General features: G+C 50.1%; 9 protein-coding genes across 9 annotated transcripts; 3 read left to right on the forward strand and 6 right to left on the reverse strand.

Moving 5' to 3' along the window:
• Nucleotides 1-1,297: 1,297 nt before the first annotated feature.
• Nucleotides 1,298-2,338, forward strand: GCG54_00006928 (Aquaporin-1; the record flags this gene model as incomplete). The annotated part of the gene is made up of 3 exons (XM_045406920.1): nt 1,298-1,663; nt 1,723-2,026; nt 2,091-2,338. 3 exons carry the CDS (start codon nt 1,298-1,300, stop codon nt 2,336-2,338), a joined length of 918 nt encoding a protein of 305 aa, XP_045267466.1.
• Nucleotides 2,339-2,520: 182 nt separating this feature from the next.
• On the reverse strand, nt 2,521-3,348 carry GCG54_00006929 (uncharacterized protein; the record flags this gene model as incomplete). The annotated part of the gene is made up of 1 exon (XM_045406921.1): nt 2,521-3,348. The coding sequence occupies one exon, from the start codon at nt 3,346-3,348 to the stop codon at nt 2,521-2,523; it is 828 nt and encodes a 275-aa protein (XP_045267467.1).
• Nucleotides 3,349-4,400: 1,052 nt separating this feature from the next.
• On the reverse strand, nt 4,401-5,580 carry GCG54_00006930 (Phenylalanine aminomutase (L-beta-phenylalanine forming); the record flags this gene model as incomplete). Its single annotated transcript, XM_045406922.1, has 5 exons — nt 4,401-4,441; nt 4,526-4,823; nt 4,891-5,021; nt 5,087-5,209; nt 5,274-5,580. 5 exons carry the CDS (start codon nt 5,578-5,580, stop codon nt 4,401-4,403), a joined length of 900 nt encoding a protein of 299 aa, XP_045267468.1.
• Nucleotides 5,581-6,905: 1,325 nt separating this feature from the next.
• On the reverse strand, nt 6,906-10,331 carry GCG54_00006931 (Phenylalanine aminomutase (L-beta-phenylalanine forming); the record flags this gene model as incomplete). The annotated part of the gene is made up of 4 exons (XM_045406923.1): nt 6,906-7,141; nt 9,428-9,605; nt 9,691-9,848; nt 9,932-10,331. The coding sequence occupies 4 exons, from the start codon at nt 10,329-10,331 to the stop codon at nt 6,906-6,908; spliced, it is 972 nt and encodes a 323-aa protein (XP_045267469.1).
• A 2,984-nt stretch (nt 10,332-13,315) lies between these two features.
• GCG54_00006932 (uncharacterized protein) lies at nt 13,316-14,251 on the reverse strand (the record flags this gene model as incomplete). Its single annotated transcript, XM_045406924.1, has 1 exon — nt 13,316-14,251. The coding sequence occupies one exon, from the start codon at nt 14,249-14,251 to the stop codon at nt 13,316-13,318; it is 936 nt and encodes a 311-aa protein (XP_045267470.1).
• Nucleotides 14,252-17,064: 2,813 nt separating this feature from the next.
• GCG54_00006933 (uncharacterized protein) lies at nt 17,065-18,548 on the forward strand (the record flags this gene model as incomplete). The annotated part of the gene is made up of 7 exons (XM_045406925.1): nt 17,065-17,242; nt 17,306-17,325; nt 17,378-17,441; nt 17,494-17,534; nt 17,606-17,959; nt 18,015-18,069; nt 18,130-18,548. 7 exons carry the CDS (start codon nt 17,065-17,067, stop codon nt 18,546-18,548), a joined length of 1,131 nt encoding a protein of 376 aa, XP_045267471.1.
• A 493-nt stretch (nt 18,549-19,041) lies between these two features.
• GCG54_00006934 (uncharacterized protein) lies at nt 19,042-20,884 on the reverse strand (the record flags this gene model as incomplete). The annotated part of the gene is made up of 6 exons (XM_045406926.1): nt 19,042-19,727; nt 19,779-19,961; nt 20,016-20,148; nt 20,197-20,244; nt 20,309-20,451; nt 20,500-20,884. 6 exons carry the CDS (start codon nt 20,882-20,884, stop codon nt 19,042-19,044), a joined length of 1,578 nt encoding a protein of 525 aa, XP_045267472.1.
• A 1,216-nt stretch (nt 20,885-22,100) lies between these two features.
• Nucleotides 22,101-23,391, forward strand: GCG54_00006935 (uncharacterized protein; the record flags this gene model as incomplete). Its single annotated transcript, XM_045406927.1, has 2 exons — nt 22,101-22,224; nt 22,274-23,391. The coding sequence occupies 2 exons, from the start codon at nt 22,101-22,103 to the stop codon at nt 23,389-23,391; spliced, it is 1,242 nt and encodes a 413-aa protein (XP_045267473.1).
• Nucleotides 23,392-23,917: 526 nt separating this feature from the next.
• GCG54_00006936 (uncharacterized protein) lies at nt 23,918-24,646 on the reverse strand (the record flags this gene model as incomplete). Its single annotated transcript, XM_045406928.1, has 1 exon — nt 23,918-24,646. The coding sequence occupies one exon, from the start codon at nt 24,644-24,646 to the stop codon at nt 23,918-23,920; it is 729 nt and encodes a 242-aa protein (XP_045267474.1).

The following is a 24,646-nucleotide window of genomic DNA, read 5'->3' on the forward strand; positions in this document are numbered from 1 at the left end:
TGAGGTTATGGGGCGGATGCCCTATGTGGGGCGCAAGGGCATGAATGGCTGCATCGCCGTCAAGGTGCTAATAACCGACCAGGGGCAGGGATGGCCATTCAAGATGTACAAGTTACCGTAGAACGACAGCCCGGATGGCGAAGACTATTGATCCAGCCACTTGACGAGACTTGGTAAAACAAAAACTGGTTGAAACCACAACTCAAGAAGCCCATCCAGTAATAACCTTTTCTCAGGGTGTGTGTCTGAACTCTATGGCAGTGGAGTTCATCCAATTGGGAACGAAACTCGAAGTCTCTATATCCATGGAAGTCCATGGCCAATCATCGAATTGATAATGAAATTCAATGCAACAACAACTTGTGTTTATTTTGCAGAAGAATACAAAGAAAAGTGCTCAGAAGACACACTAGAATGGTAGATTTTACACTCACGGGTACAGCAGCCGCCATCTTCCTTCAGCTCGGACGGAGGTTTTGCCCCGACAGTGGGCCACAGCCAGCGGAACGGACCACAATCTCCGAGTGGCGGCGGCGACCAAGGGACTTTGAAGCAGAATGTTTTGTTTGTTTCGCCCGAGAACCACAAGCCAGGCAGGTAGTAAACGGGTAGACCCGAGCAAGGCATGCATGGATCGCTTGTTTTGCGAGACATGACGCAAGTGATGCCACATGTCAGGCGCGGCCAACGGGCGGCAGACCCCATGTCCTCCACTATGAGGTATCTCCAATATGGGTGCTGTTTGACCCTCTCTATCATTCAGTAACTGGAGACCCTTTTCCCGCAGGGAAGTTCTGCCCTTCTCGTAGCATTTCCTCCTGACACGAACAGACAGCTCCACAACCGGATCTCGATCAGCACTTATGCCCAGGCCATCCCCTGTTAAAGGCCCACAGTTCACTGTGCCTCTATCGCAAGGTCAAGATTTTCCAATTGCTGAAAACGCTCCGACTGGACGGATATCCTTGCGTCACTCACCAAAATAATGTGGCTCATCGGTGAGCCTCAACACGGACTTGATCAGCAAATCGTTCTTCTGTCTTCAGAGCGAAAAAGAAATCGAGGAGCTCTTTGCAATGGCACATCCCGTTCGACACATTCGTTGACCCATTTCTGATTTACATCACACTTCCCTCTCTGGAGTTGTGGGCCACCCACCAAACTGCCCGATAGTCATCATGACGAACGCCTTTCGAACTCAATGGATAAAAGAGCAAACTCATCCCCCCAAATGTGAACACAAAGTAAGAACCACATCAACCATCTTCCTCGCCGAAGCAGCGCCATTTAAGAAACAATGACACAAAACGATCTAGAAACTGGAGGGCCCCTCTCAGGTCGGAACTCAAGAGAATCAAGACGCTCGCACAACTCGCGTGGCAGTGTGAAGATTGGCGATCAGATCATGGCAACCCATCATGGCGAACTTTCGAACTTGGAGGCGCACCTTGTCGCAGCCAGCGGTGAATTTGTCGGCACTTTTCTTTGGCTGTGGACTAGCTATGCTGGCCACCTGATGGCAAGGCATCAAGCACCCGGAGAAGCGCCAGAAGGCGGGATGCTTAATACGACTCTCACTTCAACCGCTCTGGCATATGCGTTTCCACTGCTTGCGAATATCTGGGCATTCTACCGGATCAGTGGCGGTCTTTTCAACCCCGCGGTAAGATATTTGGCGAGCCTCGTTGCAGATGATGACGAGCTAACTGAAGATGCCTATAGATCACACTCGGACTTGTGGCTGCAGGCCAACTTCCTTGGGACCGAGCGATCTTTCTGTTCCCCGCGCAACTCCTAGCCGCTCTGGCAGCTGGTGGACTGGTGCAGTGCATGTTTCCCTGGGATGTGGGCGAGACAAACACCATCCTTGCCACAAACGTGTCCATCTCACAAGGCGTCTTCATTGAGATGTTTCTTGCATCTCAGTTGATGTTTGTGGTGCTTATGCTGGCCGCAGAAAAGCAGAAGGCGACATACCTAGCTCCAATTGCAATCGGCATAGCAGTGTTTGGAATCATGATATGCGGTGAGTGCATCGTCATTAAAGGCTTCACTTCCCATGCAGAACACCTCACTGACACGTTGAATAGGTGGCTATTACACTGGAGCTTCTATCAACCCAGCCCGCAGTCTTGGCTCGGCTGTTGCCGGCAGAAGTTTCCCAGGCTATCACTGGATTTACTGGGTTGGCCCTGCAATGGGAGGTGTTCTTGGTGCAATGTATTATCGCTTTGTCAAGTTCATCCATTATGAGGAGGCGAACCCTGGGCAGGATCACGATGGCCAGTTGGAGAACAAAGGCCTTCCAGACGGTGCGACGCTACCTAGCGACATGTAAAATCAGATTTCTAGTTCATGGACGGATAGAATCTTGGGATATCAAAAGTATTCGTGAACCATAACATTCAAACAGCATCAGCAGCAATGATTGAATCAGTATCGTGGAAGGTGATAGGCTTGTTTGTTATAGATCCGATGACAACTCCGAGAAACTAGCGTCATCAACGAAAATCTCATAGACTATGGCGACTCAAAAACAACCCTAGTTATAAACTTCTCCAGCGGTACATCCCTCTTATTGAGGATCACATCCATGCAATGCTTGATATGGTTCTCCTCCCACCCCGGCTGGCTCGGCCACCTTGTGCCCTTAAAGGGCGCACGGAACTGTTTGCGCCAACGGAAGATGCAGTGCGTCAAGTGGTGCCGCATATTAGCGTAGACGACCTTCCCGGGCCAGACGAGCATGCTCAATTCCGTCGCGTTTACGGGACGTCTGCGCAGCTCGTTGATGGGGACACCATCGGTGGCAGTTTCATCGTCGACCATGTATGTCCACGACCCGTCCGGCTCGGGTCCCATACGGCGGTACTCAGCGGCGAGCTCGTGGTCGATACATGACGGGTGCTCCCACCGCATGTCAAACTCCTCAAACAGACAACCGCGTTCAATGGCATCTGCAGCCGTGTAGCCACAAGAGCGGAAGCAGTCGTGTACGGTCTGGACTGGGTCGTTGGCTGTCCGTTGCTGCTGGATCGCATGGGAAGCGCGGCCGAATAGGTCTGCCACTCCGACAGCGGCGAGAATAGCAACCGTCAAGATGCCCACAAGCCTCGGAGGACCAGGCCATCTTCTCTTTCGCCGAAGACGGCTATCATAATCTCTATCATCGCCATCGTCATCTTTCTCCGCGCGTTCATTGTCTTCGAGTCTCGAATCGTCAGCTGGCGGACGAGGATCATCGTAAAGTGGCATCTGTTGCGAGGGGACCCTATCGTAGCGTGTCTTTCCTGTGGTCGAAGCTTGCAGGTTTCTCACGACGCCTGCCATCTTAGCCATCTGACTCATCGTGGTAGAGAATAGTCGGGTGAGAATAATAGGGGCATAAGTGTCCGGCCAAAGGAAGATGAGCAAAACTTCAGTCGGTTGTCCGAGAACACAGGATCTGGGAGAATGGGTCTCGGCAGTATTGATACATATCACAAGGGGGAAAAGAAGTGGGAAGAAGGAGGACTGCTGACAAACATCTAATCCTGTTAGTTCAAGTATAGATACAACTTCCCAATAACTCAGTTGTCGAGGAGTGCATCAAGCCTAAAGGTCGGTGCAAGGGGTTTCCTCACCTGCCCTCGAGCCATTGTTTGAGTCGCAGGTTTGCGCCTTGGGGATCATCAAACTTTGGACAGGTCGTACCGGTTGGTAGAAGGACCTGAGTGTGAGTTACCGCTGCGGAAGTGTAATTGTAGTGCCGGTCATACTTTACACTATCTATCAACCTGCGTTAGTGTTGAGACTATATTACAGCTAACATGACGTCTCATTGGGCCCTTCGGTCTCGGTCTCAGCTATTGCTGGAACGAGCCGTCCGGAAATTCGGGTCTGGTGATACGTACATGGATGTTGGGGTCAAGCAAAGGAAAAAACGTCCGATATCCAATCGGACCGCGTACGGCTAAAGTATATCCCGACGGATTAGTGAACGGGATGCCCCGTCTACTGGAACAGTGAGAAGAAACAAAGAACGCGTAAACATTGATATTTAGTGATACAACTGATGCGAGCTTAGTCCTAGGTATGGTTTTCATGCTTCTGCTTGCACCTGCTGCAAGGAAGCCCTGAGGCTTCGGAATAAGCTTGTAGACATGCGCCTAGATTCTTTCGGATTCGCAATATGGGAAGTCGATCTAATGGGTTACCGTAACCTTCAGCATAGCATCAGACTGGAAGTTGAAAGGCGGCACAGCATTCTATTTGGCTCGAGAAATGATTCTTCTTGACAGTCAAGGCGAATCTCTCACAGTGTAGTGCTATGGATACTCGAAGTAAATCAATCTTGTGATCTACAAGCAAGATAATGCGACATCTGACGGCTCCATGTCACGCAACAGCTTTCCTACGAGTCAGTGGTGCGGGCCGGGACTTGTCGACCAGTCAACAGGACCTACAGGATTGCAAAGGTCAGCAAGCGTCAAGTTTCAAATTGACTTTGAGGAACATGTGGGAGCCATTGAGTTCAAGAACCTACCAAAATGGGGATGAACTAAGTTTGCCTTTTTGATGTCATACCAGTGTTCCTTTAACCACTGGAAAACATTGTCCCAGTTGACACACTCGTGCTCGACATTGAAATTGAGCCACGGCTTTGGGTGCCAGTCGATCCAGTCCGAAGTAAGCACCGTCACGTCGGCGCGACACATGACAGCCTGGCGCAGTTCGTCGATGCAGTGATCAATGTGCATGGGAACTAGCTCGCCCATTTGCGATGAGAGCATGGGCTGGTACGCTGGGTAGAGGTCCAGTGTATAGCCAATTCGAATCATTCTCTGCGAGTAGTGGTCAGAATAAGCCACATTAAGATGAATGAAGTCTGGCAGAATGGGAATTTCTTACCAAGCAGTGAAGATGATGGAAAATGTCGAGCATGCCGGCGTAGCCTCCCTTGCCGTCGTTAATTCTCACGGCCTTACTTGCGTCCCTGCCCATCTTGGTAAGTTCGTCATCGTCGACGCGGATGTTTATCGCTGCCCGATGGAAAATCAGCATCGATATTCTTTCGTCCCTTCCTCGGAATAATGCGCATCCTTACCGCTCAGCAATTCGTCCCAGGCGTCTTCGAGTTCGGGCCTTGGGTCACCTCTGAACCGGGTCGTGTCATTTAGCCCTGCGTGAAACTTGGCTTTTTCCAATACCACAGCTTCTTTCGCGGGGGCTTAAATGATGTTACACGCAAATTAGCATTATGGACCGCTTGAAGAAGCGTGGGAGGTACAAACTGTAGGTGAGACCGCCGCAGTGGCTACTGATATAGCGGTCTTCTGCTGAGGCGAAGAGTATGACGATGGCTGCGATGCAACCGATGTAAACCACGTCTTTTGTACCAAAATCAAGCCATCGAAACATATTCCACTGCTGCCATCTGTGCCGTCGATTGGTGAGTTTCAACTTTTCGGTGGCATGCTCCGCTAACAACGAGCTCGTCGTCGAATATGATGATGCTGCTTGTTCCTCGTCAATGGGTGAGAAAGGGAGGCCGTGTCCGGTGGCATTGTTCTCATTCTTTCTGTGGCTGCTGTTGAACATCTTCAAGGCTGGTAAAGAAAACATCTTCTTGTTGCTGGCGACGGTATTGCTTGACACTACGGAGTGACAAGGGAAGCGCCTGTATTTCGGACTATTCAATATGGTATGGAAGCCCAAGAGGATTGTCAGCAAGAGTATGTTCGGCAGAGAGAGTTCGGGTGGCCGTGAGTCAATCAGGTATTGGAAGCCAAACACATACCAGCATCCGGGAATAAGGCAGGGAGTGCGAAGCTTACACACGGCAACTAGAATCTTCGAGTCGTGGATGCTGGATCCCAGGTAATTTTACTAGAGTTGGTTCAGCTGCGAGACTCGCATTTACCCCGCTCACTATGATAATACATGCAGACATATTTGCCATTACTGGCCTAGGTATATGCTATGTCTGGCTTAGGGGCTCAAGATTTCACCGTAGAAAGTTATGGTTGCGCAGTAATTCACCGGGCCATACGGCTAGGCGGCCCTGGAAGGTGGGATGGGGCGGTACATGCTAGGACATGTTCACATGGGTAACTTTATCTTGTTGGATTGCGGTATTTAGTCGAGTCAAACCTTATGCACATGGCGTAGATCAAAGGTTAATAGTATTGATGTTGAGGCATTCTAGGGGTTGTAGAATGCGTGGTGCGAAAGAGGGGTAGCTTATGTGACATGTGTAGGGAGGTTCTGCTCAAAGGACTGGCAGCGCAGCTCCGCTAGGTTGTTGTGAAGACCCCCCAGTCCGTTTATCAAGCTATTGGAAATACCAGATGGGTATTGACTTGAATGGAAGGTCATGGCTTATGTTTGCGAGCTTGGGGCTGAAGCTTCCCCATGCCAAATATGAACTCGTCGTCTGTAGAATAGACATGAACGCTGGAGTTGACGTCCTCGACGGAGAGCTCGATGAACAAGGTGATCTGTACGAATAATACCAAGAGTAACTGAACCTCGATAGTTTTGTACTAGGAGCAATCCCAGACCCGATTTCGTTTAAGTGCAATTGCGCGTAATCACCATTGGAGCCTGCAGCAGGACTGGGTATGACGAAGATTTCGCAAGAACTTAGTCCGCGCGAGCATGGCAAATGCTTGGCGCCTAAGGACTACAGACAGTGGTGCGAAGTAGCCCTTTCACGGAAAGCAAATAAACGCGACGAGTCACAAGAACAATGCGCCGGGTTATTCATGATGTCAATCTCGTTTTTTTGCATTTCACCGAGAATTCAGACCACGCATTTGATTGAGCTCTTGAAACAATAGAACTGCCCGAGTGTTGTTTCTCCATTCATCATTCTTTGGGTGCCATCACAACCTCGGGTTTCTAGAGTAATTCATGGAGTACTATCAAGCGTTGTAGTACATCAAGAGATCATCGGCTGTCTCGCGAACCTCAATAGCGGGATGATCAGCCTCAGTTGCTGGCTCATCAGCCTCCTCGCGAACCTGAACAGCAGGCTGATCAGCCGTGGTTCCAGGCTTCGCCTGCATGGCCTTGCCGAGGGCCTGCAAGGCCTCTCCAGGAGCCCCGAGAGCTTTCACAGCCTCCTTGGGGCCACTGACAGACCAAGTAACGCCGTCCGCTGCTGTTGAGTACAGTTAGGACACCCATATAGCCACAAATGAAAGAGAAGATATTAGTTACTAATGGGGGTAGGACTCGCCAAAGTGACGCTCAAGAAGGCAAGGGATGCCAGTACGCCACAAGCAAGCATTTTGATATAGAGGTTCGGGCGGAGGGTTGAAAATTTTGGCTTGAAAAAGATGTCTCGATTTCTTAGATGACGGTACGGTGTAGATATTGATTGGGGTTGCAAGGCGAGGGAACTTATCGCTTAAGTACGCTCACAAGCTTGTCTATTGGAATATCTTCCTCTCTACTACGGTGTGATGAGGTCATCCTTGTGCACTCAGCAAGAGTTGAATGCGAATCAACCGCATTCTGCCCGGTGGAGTTGATGACTAGCGGCAACGCTATGCGGACGCCTGTTTCAAGTTTCAAGAGTATTATTCACAACGATACTTCGGAAGATATGTGGAAAGTATCGTGATCGATGGATTGCGTGTGTCTACATCAGCAAGGTTCGCATGTTCCCGATGGACTATCTCCGAATCTGGGTACTAGTTCCGCAAAGAACTCAAGCCGGCAACATCTTGCGGGTGTTATCAGACTTTAGTCATTGGATTTAATCCGGAATCGACAAATGAAGTTAGTATGATAGGGCAAAGTTTCGTTAGTCAAACTTCAATTGACTGCACAATGCAGTAGAGGCGGCATATTGCATGTTGGGGTAGAGTTTAGACGGCGTAAGAAACTCACTAGTTAGCACCCTCATCCTTCGTCCAGGCACACACGTGCTCATACCCTGACCAGAGGAACTCAAAGTCTTCGCTACGCTAAGGCTGAACTCATGAGAATTGGGTACTGCTGGTATCCCGCCATTCGAACGACTGATTCGCCGCGTTTCCTGGAGCTCTTTTTTGCTATCGAAGCCTTACCTTCATGCGTCCTTCACAGTAGTTCCAGATTCTATCAAAAATGGGCTGGACGCAGCGACAAACGCGGCTGTCGCCATCGCAATTAGGAAGACCTAGTAGGGCCTGGCGAGTGTATGCACTCGCTTTATTGTGCAGCAGCCTTGTAGGGCTCATCATTTTAACTTGGTGGGGAGACGGGGTGACAGTTAGCATGGAACCTCTCCAACGGTGGTGCACATCCACCCAGCAGGCGGAACACCACGGAATCGCAAGAGGTCGTAAGGAAGCCTACGTACGCATCATAGAGCAGTTATTAATACATTGTTGCAGTTCCTACAAAGCTCGTCAGGTTCACAGAGATGCCGGCGTTCAAAGCCGAGCCCAGTCCAGAAAGCGATGAAGCGTGGCGCGCACTGTCAATGGGCCACAGCCTCATTGAGCTCAATAAGAGCGAGGCGCATATCATGGATGTTGGGGATGGACTACCAACAACCAACCCGGCTACTGAGCTTTATGGTGTAAGTTGGACGCACCAGCTGCACTGCTTGGTAAGTCGTATCCTGATAACCGTGTTCGATATGGTCATCACATCCTTCTGTACGATGAATTGGAACACTCATGAGGCTACGTAGGGAATGATTAGGCAGGGATTCTGGGACATCTTCAGACAGCGAAATGAGCTTTTGCATCCTTTGCCATCTGCCCCTCTTAAAGAAAGCAAATCCGACTCGAAAGGTCATTACCTGGATCACTTGCAGCACTGCTTTGACTACCTGCAACAAGCTATCCTCTGCGCAGGTGACGTGACGCTCGAAGGGCGCGCACCAGAGGTGATGGATGAAACGCCAAAGATTAATGGGTATGGAGCTGTACATCAGTGCAGAGACATGGTACGTGACTCCCAATTCGCGGGGTTCAATCAAGACCTTTATGCGCTAATACGAAGGCTTCTCAAATAGAATGCGGTTAGTGAATGGATGAAGAAGCATGCTGTCAAATCGCGTCCGCGCTTTGTAACGCAGGGTCATAGTATGCATGGACATGGGAATGGTGGTTATGGTAGTTAGGCAATAGAAGACGACTAATGCATGTTATTCTTCTCTGTGTTCTAAGGGTCACCGTTCATAATACATGTATAAAGTAGAAAAAAGGCAAATGTATATAACGTTTTGGTAACATGTAGTCATCTAATGAAAAACACCTAGAGGCAAGGCAAAGTCTTCCTCCTAGTCACTAGAAAATCTCCTCATCCCCATCTACAAACTCCTTTACGAATAATGCCTGTCAGTCTTCGCTCACAGGCCGATGCTCGGGTACGGCATGATTTAGCTTATGTCTGTTATCGACATGGCGGCGGTCCATAAAGTCGTATACCTCGTCCCAATTCTTACAGACATGGGGAAACTGATACCAATGGCCGGTCACTGGACCCATATTCCCAGAGAGGGCCACATCGCCGGCGCACATGAGAGACTGTCGAATCCAGTCGATGCAATGATCCACGTGCGTGAAGTCGTCGCCGGGCGAAAGGCCTTGATAGAGGCGGTCGTACTCGGCCATGATAAGATACTGTGGTCATTAGCAAACGCGAACCCTTCCTTAAACATCGGATCATATAACCCGATGGAGACGGGAAGCTGGAAGGTATTCTCACCAGGCAATGCAAGGAATGCGCGACAGTAGTTCCTACAGCTTTCCCGCGCAGTGGCTTTCCAGGCACACCGTGCTCAGGCGGCACCTTATAGTGGATCAGTGTAGGGAAGTCATATTTGGTTGCTTCGTCATCTGAGATGTAGAGGAATCCTTCCCCGGCTGATTGTTGTGCAATGTTTTGTTAGCGTTGAAGCAAGTCCGTCGAAGCTTAACTAAACATAGCGGCAGGTACCAATACTGACGTGGTATGAGTTTCTCCCACAGCTTCTTGACCTCTTGGAGCGATTCTGGAGACGAGTGATTGGAGATGTATTCCGATGTCTTCTCAAAATACTGGATCTTGTGAGAGATTGGCGGGAAGAACCCGATCGGATCGGTCTGCGGCACGAAATGGAATCCATGATCTTGATCTCTTCGAGACTGATGAAGCCCGATGAGCCACGGAACTAGCGCACCCAAAGTCGCACCGGCAAGAAGCCACAAGAACGGCCAGCAAAGCCCGTGTTGCTTTTGCCACGGACGACGTCCTCGGAACATGTGCGGCAATAAAGATTCGCTGGCCATGTCAACGTCCGATAGTCGGCCAGAAGAAGCCTCATCGAACCGATCGCCGTCTTGCTCGTTTTTGTCGTTGACTGACATTTTGGGTACGATCTCGCGGAAGAGTTGTGAATCAGAAGGCGAGGTGTTACTCTAGTTTTTTCCTGTTTGCAAAAGTAACCGGAGCTCCTAGTGGACATTCAGTATGCCCCTCACATACTCCCATATGAGGCAGCGACATAGGTGGGCATGCTCAGGTACCTGGTCACCATATTACAGGGACCCTATGTCGAACGTGCGGAGAAACGCATCAAACCTGAGGAGAAGAATTCGAGCAAGGAAAAGGTTGGCAATGATGGTGGCACAAACTTTTCATAACACATACAAGCTTACGGGGACTTTCCGATAGGTATGAATACTTCCTTGAAGTTTAATACCAACTGGTGTCAACGTTGTTCTAGGCTCTAGTTCGCAATGAAACCGTTTCGGGGATTTATAACGCCTGAATATACACGTAGCTACTGCGTACAGCTAGCTCAAACTAGTCGGCGAGAATAAGCACCATTCTTTCAGGCACATTCTTACTCGTGCCTGCAGCAGAGTCAAACTCAACCTCAGAAGCTTGAATGTCTAACTAGGGCCCATGAACGCATTAAACCCTTTCGCCAACGTTAGGGCCGAGGTACTGGCCTTGATTTTTCATCTGTCTCCCCATAGGACCCCGCGCCAGAAAGTAAAAGCCCCGCACACGTGCCTCCCATGTCCCTTACACACTACTTGAACCTACAATCCATGGATACCTTAGTACTGACATATTGCGCATGAGTCGCAACGAGCAAAACAATAGAACATACTCAAAGACCATAGGACGACAGAACGTAGGATGCCTTTTAGCCGCCGTGGGCGATTTGTGGCGACCGGAAGTATAAGTAATGTGTAGGGCAGGTCGGAGATATTGGTCAGTTGACCGAGCCCTCTCAGGTCAGGCGTTGGCCATGGCGACTTTCAAATGATTCGTTGAGCAGAAGAAGGCTATTCAAGATTGTTCTCTACGAAGGCTAGTCTCTGTTTCTCTGTCGGCATTAGATGTCTCATCGTTCCATGATCACAGCGCCCCCTTGAATAGCCGAGGTGGAAATGATTCCGGCGAAAAGCTGGGTAGAGCTTTGTTCAGTCCATGGAGAATGCTGCTTCATCGAAGGACTTTTCGTCATGACTAAAACACTATGAAAAGGGTTAGTACAATGCGAACCGACTGAGAAGCCATCCGTTGGGTATGATCAAAACCTATGCCATTCCCTCACCATACACCTTTCATAGCGTTTTCCTCAAGCTTCTAGGAAGTCTTTGCTAGCAACGCTCATGCATGAGCCCGAAATCCCTTTGGAAGTGCCTTCGGGTGCTTCACAGGCTACACAGCCGGCCCAACTGCGGTCTGGCAATTCACGCACAGCCACCTCATATCTCGACGGCCTGCGTGGTCTCGCAGCTGTGCTGGTCTACACCTATCACTACTCCATGGCCCTTGAGGGCAAGCGGCTACGGAATGGCTACGGACCACTCAACTCATCGTTGATCTCTCTGCCAGTCATACGGCTGATTCGACATTCGGGCCCAGCCATGGTGTCAATCTTTTTTGCCATCTCAGGTTACGTCCTCAGCGTAGGACCTTTACGCCATGCTCGCTGGCGGCAATGGGATAAGCTGCTGATGTATCTTTCCGGCGCTGCCCTGACGCGTCCGGTGAGGCTCTTGGTGCCGAGTTTGCTTCTGACCGTAGCAAGCCTTGTGCTCGCCTGGTTAGGCTACTACGAGCGCGCTGCGCAAGAGATGTGCCCTCATTCTTCTGCCGCTTCATTTGTTAAATCGTCTTCGCCGAGAACTTGCGTTTTTCACCCTGTGGCCCCGCCGCATTTCACGAGTATGAGAGACCAGATAGCTGACTGGCTTGGCTTCGTGACGCGCGAGCTGGCGAATCCTTGGAACTGGGAGGCTGGGCTAAGACCCGCATCGGCATACGGTCTTCATCTGTGGACGATTGGAGCCGAGCTCCGGTGTTCCATGGTTCTTTTTGCCGTGATAGCTGCTCTGGCTCCCTGTTCGAGGCCTCTTGAGAGGGCTGGCTTGTTGCTAGCCTTATTGACGTTTTGCGCAATATGGGGGAGGTGGGATATGGTAGCTTTTCTTGCCGGGCTTGGCTTGGCTGCCCGGGATGCCAACGACAATGAGGTCGAAACGCAGCATGATGATGCAGGATGTCTTGAAGGCGGCCAATGGCAGAATGCGAATGTAACCGGGCTTGATGGAGTAGCACCTGTGGTCACGATAGTGCGTCGAATGATGCCACCTGTCTCTCTGTTTGCCTCTCTCTGGCTATGCTCTTACCCCGACACCGGTGGCCACGAGGCTTGGGGTTTCGGCATTCTCTCTAGCATTTCGTCCGACAGATATTTGTGGCACACCAGCGGCGCTGTCCTGATGCTCTGGTCCACACGGAGGACAAGGCCAATTCGACACTTTCTTTCATCATTTGCTTCTATCCAATTTCTTGGACGCATTTCATTCGCTCTGTACCTTGTCCACGAACCCCTTCTGCAGGTTTGGGGTTGGCCTTTGGCTCGTTCGTGGTACGGGACTCCTTGGCCAATTACAGCGCTTGTTTTCATCATAGAGACATGCACACTGCTTTGCCTTGCGAGCCTGATGTGGTTGACTGTAGATCAGCCGGTATTACAAATGGTCAAAGTGATGAGGCGATATATTTTGTAGTTAGGTGGAAGATAAGTTGAAATTCTGAAGAATCACGTATTCTGACATTCTTGAGACCCAAGTAGATGTGAATGGTGATCCACCTACAATTCCCGGAGCCAATAATTGGGCATAGCCATCCGGTATGCTCTTGTACTTTGCTACTACATTCGATACTAAGAAGGCTTCGCGTGTCACACCCAGAGAACTGTTGAAGCAAAGAGCAACATGTGCTTTTTTCTTCCTCGAACATATCACACTCCACTTTGCTAGCGCACTCCTACCGTTCCCTGTGGCTGGCATCTTGCTGGAGTGCTACTAAAAGTGAAGGTTGAACTTCATGCGCCTATCATAGACGTGTTTTGCGAGAATGGTGTCGGGCATGTCTGCCGCCGAACAGGGTTTTGATTGAGCCGTCCGTACTGGAAGAGTTGGTCGTACGCGGGCGTCCATCCATCGGTCCGATTACCAACTTCCTGGTCCTCGACCCAAAGGCGCCACGAGGCCAGATCAGAGCATGTCTTTGCCGGCCGGTATTGAAGGAGTAGCTTTCCTCGCGGTGTACCTGCTAGCGCTTTTGAAAAATAGTCTGCCACCTGTCGGTTTACCCGCTGGCTGTCTGAATGATGCCGTCTGTGTTGGTCGTTGAGTTTTCGGTAAAGTCCGTTAGGGACCATTGCCGGGGCGTAATCGATGACTTCCACGGGGATATCTCCGTATGTCTGAGTGAGGTTATGAGCGAGTCTCTGTACGGATCGTTGGTACTGGATGTGCCCCCTGTTGATGCTTGTATCATGCATCAAAACATCGTCAGAGAGAAGTTCGCCGTTACCGAGCTCCCTTTGAGGCCTTGGTCGAGGCGTCACAATGAAGGCACGCATTCCAAGGCTCTGCGTAGTTTCTTCGTCATCGCCGAACATGACGCCGGCATTGCCCCTTCTCGGTTTCCGGATGAGATCGTCCAGGCCATATTGGAAAAGCCTGTGTGAAGGATGATTCGGAGGTAGACCTTCATGCATCTCCTCCAGGACGCGATATCTGAACTTCGGCTCGAACGACATGTCCTCCTCGAAGATATGGCTGATCCAGGCTCCGCGTCGGGAGACGAGAACTACCGAGGTGCAACCATAGAGGCCCTCCAGCGCTAGGGCCGTCACTTCTGACTTGAAAACAACCCAATTCGATGTGATCATACCAACATCGTCATGATCCACGTGGTCGGAAACGCCATGTCTGACAACTTTGGGTTCGTATCCGATGTCGACCTCGGGCATTTTGTCGTGGTTTGAAATCTCACGGACCTCCTCTTCAAGGAATTTGTCTTTGTTTGTATAATGACTTGGGTCTGGCCAGTCACCACGGGCCGGTGCACTTCGCTTTTGCCTTCGTTCTGGTAGGAGTGACTTGGACCTCTGCTTAGGCGTGGCTGAGCGAGCCATTTTCGCGCAAGGGTCCAGGGTGCCAGCTGTTTCTTTCCGAGTCGAAGTCTGTCTCTTGGAAACCGCCCGTCGGACGAGACTGGAAATGACGTGTTTTGTGATAGACGTATAGCCACTGCTCACGAGGTTGCGTGTGGGTTGAGGATGCTGATTGCACAGTGGGTCTATTACAAGCAAGGGATTAGCAGGTCAAAGGTTTGCTGGTCTCAAAGGCGACAGTGACTTACTTTGCATCACGAAACTCGAGGCAAGCTTGGCGATAGCTGGATAACTGACTGTGGTTGATTGATTTGGCGACAAAACTGCGGTCGGCCTCCATTATGAGTTCGTCCGGTACTTGCGTTGTAGCCATTTTTATCTTACCCATATGTGTAGCTCCGTGGTAAGGAGAAGACATTTTTAGATTGAAGTCTGGATTTGGTACATATGCTGGCGGCGAAACAACTTTCGAACTTCTGGTTGTCGATAAAAAAGCGGGCTTGTTGGTCGCAGTCGCGTCGTAGATAGTTGCATGGGTGCTCGTCTGGCTCGATTTTGGTGTTTCAGTGCTCATAAATAGACCCCCAGTCTGAAGTCAGGTCAAAACACCAAACAAAAATAGGAATACCGGTCTTGGATTACCACTAAGGAGTCCTGCTGAGACGTTGAAGCCGACCAGGCGCAAAGCCAAACTTCATCAGGCCAGAACATCCAGAGTCAATCGAGGTTTTCCCACGACGACACCAGCCGTTCTGCTGCAAGCGACCGCCCAAGTTCTTGTTTGCATTTCTCATTGGCCGATTACAAAAGCTTCATATAGAAAGTAAGCAGTTTATGAAAGCTTTTTTGGTAGGTGATAGACGCGATCCATACTCACGATCGGAACAATAATTAGGGACTATGAGGACGCCAAGGATACGAAGGACGACGTAGACAGAACGGGCGACGGTAATAGAAGGAAGGAAATAATGAACAAGCAATTCCCCCGCGTTTTTAAGCTGGAATTATGCAGCCGAAAAGCAGAACTACTATTAAGAAAACAAAACTTGCTGACACTCAGCATATAAGGCTTAATTCTTGTCGTCATGGACCCCTACCACAAGCTGCGAAGTTTTAATTTAGCAACGACCTCAATTACTGCCAGCCTATAAACGCCACCATACATCTTCTCCCAGATATTTCGAAAAGATTGCGCGAGTCTTAAGTGAAGAATTCTTATCGTATTTGCCTCCAAGCGCTTTCCGCCCTTGAAGTCCTTGCCTTAATCTTCATAGACATAATACATCACGGGCGACAACAAAATCGCGATTACTAGCCATTGTAGAATGAAAGCGCAACTGGGGCTTCTTTCCACAATCATATCTGATTTTTTCGTTGGAGATTTTGGGTTTTGAGTCTCACACGGCGCAAACTAATTCAGTAAACATGAACAGCATTTTAGCAAGCAGTTTGTGGAGACCCCATGTTCCCCACGACTACTTAGTTCTCCGTCCACCATTTCCGCGGATCAATTCCCCGAGATCTTCGTAAACGGCATTCGCCGAACTCAATCATGATCATGAAGCAAATGAGTCTATCAGCCTACGACACGCAGGCAGAAGCCGCACTTGAACTTGGCTGTACACCATCACAACCTATCGATCGAGCACAGCTGTGAGGTGATGCAAAGAGTCGAAGTAGCCAAACCTTACTTATTTGCGGACCGCGGCGGGAAAAGCGGCTTCGGTCAGTGGGGGTGTTGATCCGTGTACAATCTGACGTGATTTTAACATCGAAGTATATCTCAGTTCATCCCTACGGACTGTTAGGGTTTGGCTGCACGTACCCGACGCCCGGGATGCAATGCAGATATGCACAGAACACAGGCTCGATAAGACATCCCTTTGCAGCAGCATCACCCCGAGCTCACCCCCACTTGATATGATTACGGGAGATCACTCGTGACGGAAAACCTTCTGGCCGGAATGCGACAGGCGCGCGGGAGAGGCCCCGCTGCGGACAGATGCCATATTGTTTTGCCCGTGTAGGGTCGCATCGACAGGAGCTGACCCTGGGCGCCAAGAGCCGGTCTGTGCGACGATTGATTGATCGTATCCTGTTTTTGAAGATACTCAGGGTTCTGAGCCGGCGGGCTGAAGAACTGCTCGAAATCACCTCATGAATGAAGGTGTCATAGACTCGTGATTCAAAGATGCACTTCCAACAGCTCTGTGCGTCGACAAAGACAAGTCGGATCTTATGAATTTCCGTCAGATTGAACGACAACCCTATACCATGGCCAGATAGACGAGAGCCTGCAGTTCAGATGATGCAAGTGACCCAAGCCACCACGTTTATCAGCCAATACCCGCTGGAATGACTCGCATCTTCACTCTTCATAGGCGAGAGATGCCTACCTCTCTGCTGATCTGCAGGGGTACATACAATCTGCCGGCTGTCAGCTCTCTTCTCGGTAAGCACTGTAACCATTTGATTCATGATCCTGAAGCACGCCCGCCTGGGCAGTTCGGGGACATCGGAAAGAGAAAACCTGTATTCGTCCGAATAGCAAGATGGGATAGATAAAAACATGGACCCCAGAGTTTTCTGGGGATCCCTCTTTCTTGAGTTCAACCAATGTCTTGGCTCCATCGATCGCAGGTTCGTTAATCCACAGTCAAGCCGTGACCATGGATGAAAGCCCACACGGTCGTCAGCTGGCGAGGAGCACGCCCATGCCAGCATTCAACATGACTCAAAGGGCTTGTATCGGATTCAATGCTTCCTTTATCATCTTCATTGTCTTCGTCATTGGCATCAGACTTTACTCCAGATTCGGCATCACCAAGTCGGGAGGCCCAGATGATAGTATGTGCCGAATACATCCCAGTGCCTTCATAGCGAAGTTCAACAGCTGATGTACCGTGATAGTCGTGATGGTTGCTGGCACCGTAGGCACTACGACCTTTATTCGAGGAACACCGTCTTGACACCGTCTCGCAGATCGCGACAATTGTCATGTCAATATGCGTCATTATTTCCGTCACCAACGGCCTCGGACTCATCAGTGAGAGATGGATGTCCTTCAGATGCTCGAGCATGACTGATTCTGTGGATAGTTGCCGACATTCCACCCGAAAGTTGGAAACCCATGTTACTTGTTCGTCATTACCCGCCTATGGCCCCTTCGTTATCGCACTCAAAACCATTCGAGACCCTAACATGGTACAGTCCTTTTGGATTTCTCGAGTCTTTTACGCCTTCGCTTTGATGCTAGTAAAGATAGCTTTGCTGCTGTTCTACCTACGCCTCGATCACCGACGACGAATGCGATGGATAGTCTTTGGATTGATGGCGGTCGTCATTGCGACGGGGATCGCCCACGCCGGCATTTCCATCTTCGAGTGCAGCCCGCCTGCGATGTTCTGGACGTTTGGAGGAAACTTTAGGATATTCGGAGAACATTGTATGACGGCGGCTACGCAGCAAAAGTTCTGGGACGCGACCGGAGCTATTGTTGTCGTGACGGACCTGTGCTTATGGCTGTGCCCCTTACCCATGGTGTGGTCGTTACAGCTACCCATTGTGAGAGACTTTCTACCTTTGAGTTATGTTCAGTTACTAAAACACGCGACCACAGCGACAGAAAATAGCGGTTTCTGCCGTATTTGCCCTTGGGATGGTTTCCGTTGCAGGTATGTCTCAAGCACACCATCGTCCTTGCCCTTTCCTTTCACCCTTCTGACGATCCACAGCTGCCTGCACGCGTTTCTACTACGTACGAAAACTGGCATCGACGAAAGAAATCTACCAGCAATTCGCCGAGTCACTTATCTGGTACTCACTCGAGATTTACCTCGCCATCTTCTGCGGGTGCACCTCCGCCTTCAAAGTCTTTCTCAGGAAGCATTTCCCATCGCTACTAGGCTCCTTAGCTTCAAAGACAAGATATGTTCTCGGAAGCAGCGGCAAGAATGGGAATGTGAGGATGACGGCTTCATCGTTCCCCATGCAGAACTTATCCGGTCGGCACACAGGACGAAGAACCACGATCACGGCGGTTGACACTCGCGAAGGGTCTGAAGCACGAAACGATGTTCCGCCAACTAATGATAGTGAAGAGGCTATTGTCCCCAAGTCCACTACAACAAATTGGGATACGCAGAAGGAATAAAAACATTAATAGTACACCCTGTTGCCAACGTGGTTGTAATTGACGCAAAATATGGCACTCGACTCTTGTAAAAGGATACCAGAACTTACTCTTTCATCCTCGTTTTGAACTCGGCGGTGAATGCAGAAATTGTATTGTTGTCTCTTGGTTCAAAAGAGTGGAGTGGTCTTACAAGGATGTACCGCGAGCCCTGGACGAGGGGTGATGGTTGATGCACTGTCTGATTCGGGAGTGACGAGGCGCACTCCCGCAGCATGGGGGGCTGGAACGAATTGTTTTATGACGCGAGCACGTGATTTCATGTCAGGCTTCAGATATGCGACTGATGCTACTTTTGGCCACTGTGGGAGACACGGGCTTGTCAGGCAGATGGCAGATGAGTGGTAGTAGCAATCACATCTTGCACCTATTAACTGTGCGTTAGGGCTAATTCACATAGGAAATGGACATATTAAGGAAATAGAATATAGGTGTCTTGAAAACAACTTTGTCCTTAGCCAAGTCTGCCCGGTCCCAAAATCTTCCATTTCTTACTGCAATAACAACATTGAATCTTATCCCGTGTAGGGTTGACAACATCGAATGGCCGCCCACATCCCGGATTGAATGTCCTAGCCCGATAGCACTGGAACGTCATATACGGCTGTCCGTCATACTTATCCCGCCTTTTCTTCAGTTCAGGATCATAGCCCGGGGGGTACACCGGTGCAGAGTTCGATCTCGCCATGACGGTATTCGGTCCATAACCGACCCCTTCCGCTCTTCGTCGACGTGGATACTCTTCGTAGCCACCTCTCTCTTGGTCCGTTTCGAGTCGATCTCTTTGTCCTGCTTCCGAAATCTCCCTGCGCTCTTGCGCCGCGGCCATCCGATGAAGCTCGCGCTCTCTTGCACTGGAAGCCCACTCGAGGCGCTCCATTTCCATCTCCTTCTTAGCGACGGCCTTTTCGGCCTGTTGCTTCTCCATTTCGGCAATTTTAAGGAGCTCGCGGTCTCTAGCCGCAGAAGCCTGCAGCTCGCGTTCTTGTTTTGCACTCTGGGAAGCTGCTTCTTGCCACCGGCGCTCAAGGTTATTGATTTGAGTCTGTGCAAGGATGTGTCGGTCCTCTGCTTGTTTCTGCATCTTGGAAATGATTTGCGCATACTCGGCTTGGATTTGGGTCTGGAACTGTTGGTTGCCTGATAATGGTTCAGTTACATCAAACATGACAAAAGTTTGAAGATGCGTACCTTTCGCCATTTTCGATCCCATTTCTTCTCTCAATTGTGTCAGCTGTTCCTCATACATCTTTTCCAATCTCACAATGTCCTCCTTGATGGAAATGCCAGCATCGGTCTGCCCTAAAAGCTTGCCGCAAACAATTTCCTCTTGCAACTTGAGAGTTGTCGGCTCATTGACTAGCATACTGCGTACTACGTCCCTGGCAGAGTCTGCGCTTCCGTCGTGTCGTCTGATGACGGACCTACCAGCAATCATGAGGCCCCAGAAGCCGTCCGGACTTTTCAACTCTCTTTCTTTTGCCTCTCCAAATTCAGGGGTGACTTTGTCCCACATTGTAGTCAACAGACACACTTTGGAGAGATTTTCGGTCCCACAAAGCTTGCGGAACATTCGCAAGTTTTTTATTGAGGAACCCGACATTCGTACATCCGATATTCGGTGGAGGTAGACAATCCCTGAAAGTAATGTGTTATCCTAGCAAAAGTTAGTTAGAGTGCCGCACTGCCGTCACAGTCACATCACTGTTTTTGTCACATACCTTGTAGGAACTTCCTAGCCAATTTGCTATTAGTTCGAGAATTTCAGTGTCACTCCTTTCCGAGTCGTCGAATCCCGGAGTATCCACAAGTGTGACATCATGACCGTCAAGTTTGAAATCAACCGTCTCAATTTCCTGGGTGCCTACTGCATGTCAGCTGGAGGACATCGACTGGAGATGCAGACGCGTACAAGATTCAAGGGTATGTCCAGTTCGAAGTTGGCTTGCCGCCTCACCAGCAAGGGCTTTGATAAAGGTTGTTTTTCCGGTCCCCGTTACACCAAATACAGCAATGAGTATCCTTTTCCCAGGTTGGTTGACAGGCTTACGAGGGATGAAAGAGTTCGGTACTGGCACGTTTGGACGTTTTGGGAGTGGAGGCGGAGCCGAGAATGGATCATGATTATCATTTGCAGAGGCGGGGCGGTGTGTCTGATAGTTGACGAAACCAGGAGAGGCATCATCGGGATTCTGAAGTCTCTGGGCTGGCTCCTGCATGAGCCATTCTGGAACCGGTTGTTGAAGAGCTTGTGCGACAGGGCCTCTGGTAAGCTGCGGTGGTGATTGCTGTTCCATCCTTCCCTGGCTTCTTCGTTCAGGTAGGCCTGGCCCAATTTGTTGTTGTGTGCTGAAATTCAACTGAGATGGACCCGATTGTCGCGACTCCAGACGGGACGAGTCTCTGGAAGGCAGCCTCAAATCAGACCCAGAATCGGAATCTTGGCTGATTGAACCATCGATGCTTTCATGCAGGTCACTTTGATCATCGTCGTCATCCTCATAGTCGTCATACTCATCGTCATCGTCATCGTACTCATGATAGTATGGTTGCCTGGTCGTCGCCGGTTTTCTCCTCGCCGACAATTTCGATGAAATAAAAGACCGCATTTGAGTTTGAGTACACTTCTTGATGAGAAGGTCCTAAGTGAGAGAAGTGAGTGGAGCGGTCCAGCTTGCCTTCGGTCGACGTTGGACGGAGAATCAGGTCTGCTTAAGAGGAAAGACAATACCTGTGCCTTGGTGGATGAGACTCAACATATCCCAGTCGTGCAGGCACTAAGAGCAGGCTGGCTCGGGCCGTTGACAACGAGGCAAGACAGTGTACCTACGCGCACACCCTCAAGACAAGATCGCCAACCTGATTGGGCATAGATACTGCACAATCAGCAATAGTTCTTGGGGGCGCATGCCACAACACATGTGGTTCCGTAAATAGAGCCAAACAATACTGCGTAAGGCAGTCGTGCAGGGGCAATATGTATTGACTGGACTGGGCGTAAGCTGATTCGACCGCTTACAACAAGGCAAAGTGCTCACAACACCGGCCCCTCGTGGATGGTGACAAATACAACCTGTACTTGCAGACTGAAAACCCAAGACAGTTAGCGCAGGCTGGCTTGGCTGTCACAGCCTGCGAAAATAGATCATATGCCAGTTTTCGCGTGGCCCAACATCCCAAGCTGAAGAGGTGCAGGAAAGGATCGACTGTCGCGCTGACTGTACTAAATCCGCGTCTCACATTGGTTACTCGATAAGGGTTGAGCTGCTTAATAATGACGACCATCTTCTCTTGGATAGGTACTGCTTTTCTATAAGTAGATATTAAACCCCTATACCCGATAAGGACAATCATTGAAGAATTCGCAGTACCAGCTCAAGCAAAGCTTGAGGGGATATAGAGCTGTACCTTATCAAGCTTCCACTGAGGTAAAATAGTCTAGCACTCTTAGATATGTCTACTCATATTAAGTAAGTTACTTCTTAGCTGGATATGCTGCAAGTTTCTAACGGTATGTGTATCAACAGGCCAAATGACATTGTCATAGCTGTTGTCGGACTTGCGGGGGCTGGAAAGAGCACATTTGTTTCCCAGTGTACCGGTCAGAACGTGGAAATAGGCCATAACCTAGACGCATGTAAGCTTTCCAAATCTCGTGTCAGAGGCAAAGGCTGAGCAAGCAGCAGGTACAAAGCTTGTGGAGCCGTTCACGTTTAAACGCAACGGCTACACAGTCCATCTTATCGACACACCTGGCTTCGATGGAAGCACTACCTCGGATGTTCTTTTGCTTCAGGACATTGCAGCTTGCCTGAACCAAGCATATACTCATGGTGTTCAAGTGAGCGGCATTATCTATCTGCATGCCATAAACAGCCCTCGCGCCCAAGGCTCTGGTAGGAAAGCACTTCGTATTGTGAAGAAGATCTGTGGAGAAGATGCGTACTCTGTCGTGCTTCTCGGATCGACAATGTGGAATAAGGAAAACTTCTCAGTCGCAAAGAGGCGGGAAGAAGAGTTGATAAACAGCCAGGAGCTCTGGGGGGATATGATTGCTGCTGGGAGCAAGTCGTTTGCATTTTATAACGACCGCGCGTCTGCTTTGATTGCGTGCGATTACATTATTCAACAGGGGCAGAAGAGGACACTGGCGCTGCAGCACCAGATGGTCAATGAGCACAAGTCGTTGGATGAGACAGAGGCAGGGATTGAGATACAGGGCGATGTTTTACGTGTTCGAGAGCTTTGCAGGTCCAACCTCGCAGAAGCAAGGAGGGAGGCAAAAAGAGCAGCGAGGTTGAACAATGAACAGGTTGCATCTGCGCTTAATGCATCGAAGGAGGATTTACGATTGCAGTTGTATAATAGTGAAAGAGCTCTGACCATAATGCATGGAGATATGGAGGCGTTGCATGCACGGAGCGAAGCTGCACTGAGGGAAGAATTAGATAGGTTGGAGAGGAATAGAGAGCGGGACGAACAACAGCGAGTAGAGATGGAATTGAAGATGGGGATACTAGAGGATCGACTACAAGCCCAAGGGCTGGAGATTGGACCCGGATCGGCTTTCTCCCGCAAAACAATCTCCGGTGGAATGCCGCAAAGCCCTGAGGAGGTCGCCAGGCTCTTGGAAAAGTACAACGATTGCAAGAAAGAATTGGATCTTTGTCAAAAACGACAAGATATCAACAGGCATCGTGAGAATACTTGTCTGCTTAGGATTGGAACTGGAGCTGGTGTTGTAGGCACTGCGTTTCAAATCGCGTCAGTGGGTATGGCTGCGGCAGCTTGTACTATTATGTAGCCTATATGTCCTTCAGTACTGCAGCCTCAAGGTGCGCGAGCACCCTCATACCAGTTCAGATAACCCGACCACACTTATTTGTGCTTGCACTTGCTGAAACCCCTGCAAGTAGGTACTTAGTTATTCTAAACCCATAGGTATGTGTACTGTACTAACCAGAGTGATTTTACTGCCTTTTCCCCCATTGTGGATGATTTGGTGAAGAAGAATGACTCGTGGATATCGCAGTCGGATTCAGATCCGAGGCCGTTCGACATCGCCGTAGATGATTTAGGTAAGAAACGCGAGATAGCGGATCAAGCCATCGAATACATGAACGCCGACGGGAAACGCCAACTCAACAGGATTGAGGATTGTGCTGCGGCTTTGCGGGATCCAAGCTCGAAAGACGACCATGCTCACGCCGCCGCCGGACAAGATTTCATTTGAGGAGGGGTCCCGTCGAGCTTGTGTAACGTATCGGATTTAACAAGTAGATCTTATTGTCTGAGGTAGTGTTTTGATCATGTGATTCTGCGACTTGACCTCAAATGACCCAAGGAATAAACCTCGCCGTCTTCGCATGCCACCGGACCCAATCCTCCTTAAATTCCTCCTTCAACATGGCCTCCTCCTCCACGACTCTAGTTCCAACCCCTGTCAAAAACAAACAACCCCCAATAGCCAGACCCGCAATCTCGACCCCCGTCAAGGTCTTCACCATGTCCGGCCGGATCCAGCAGCCCAGCACGCCGTCTAGTCGCGCAAGCAGCGCGATGTTGCACAGAACAAGCACTACAACGGCAGTGTAACTCGGGTGCTGCATGTACGCATAGATCCCCGTGGTCCGCAGCCCGCTCGGCTTGGTCAGCGCAAACGTGAAGTTCTTGCCGAGGTGGCGGTAGGGAATGAGACGCAGTGGGACGCCAACGAAGAAGAGCAGCGCGAGCGGGATGGCCGTGGAGGGGGACCATGTGATGAGGTCTTTGTTGAGGTTCTGCGCGCCGTGGCCGAGCAGGGCTGGCGGCAGGTTGGGATATTTGTAGGCGAGGGACGCAGCGTGAGAGGAGAGAAGCGCAAAGGGGATGATCATGAACTTGGCGAAGTGGTTGTGGGTGAACTTCCACATGTGCATGGAGTCGCGGATTGGTTGGCCCTTTTGGTCGGTCGTCGGAGGGGCGTCGGCGGGTCGCGGATTTGGAGGGGAGAGAGCGATATAGGTGCCGTAGGTTGAGCCCAGATAGGCCGCAGCCAGAGATAACTGTGAGAAGCTCAT

Source organism: Colletotrichum gloeosporioides (genome assembly GCF_011800055.1).
Source record: "Colletotrichum gloeosporioides strain Lc1 chromosome Unknown consensus_22, whole genome shotgun sequence".
Classification (NCBI taxonomy): Eukaryota; Fungi; Ascomycota; class Sordariomycetes; order Glomerellales; family Glomerellaceae; genus Colletotrichum; species Colletotrichum gloeosporioides.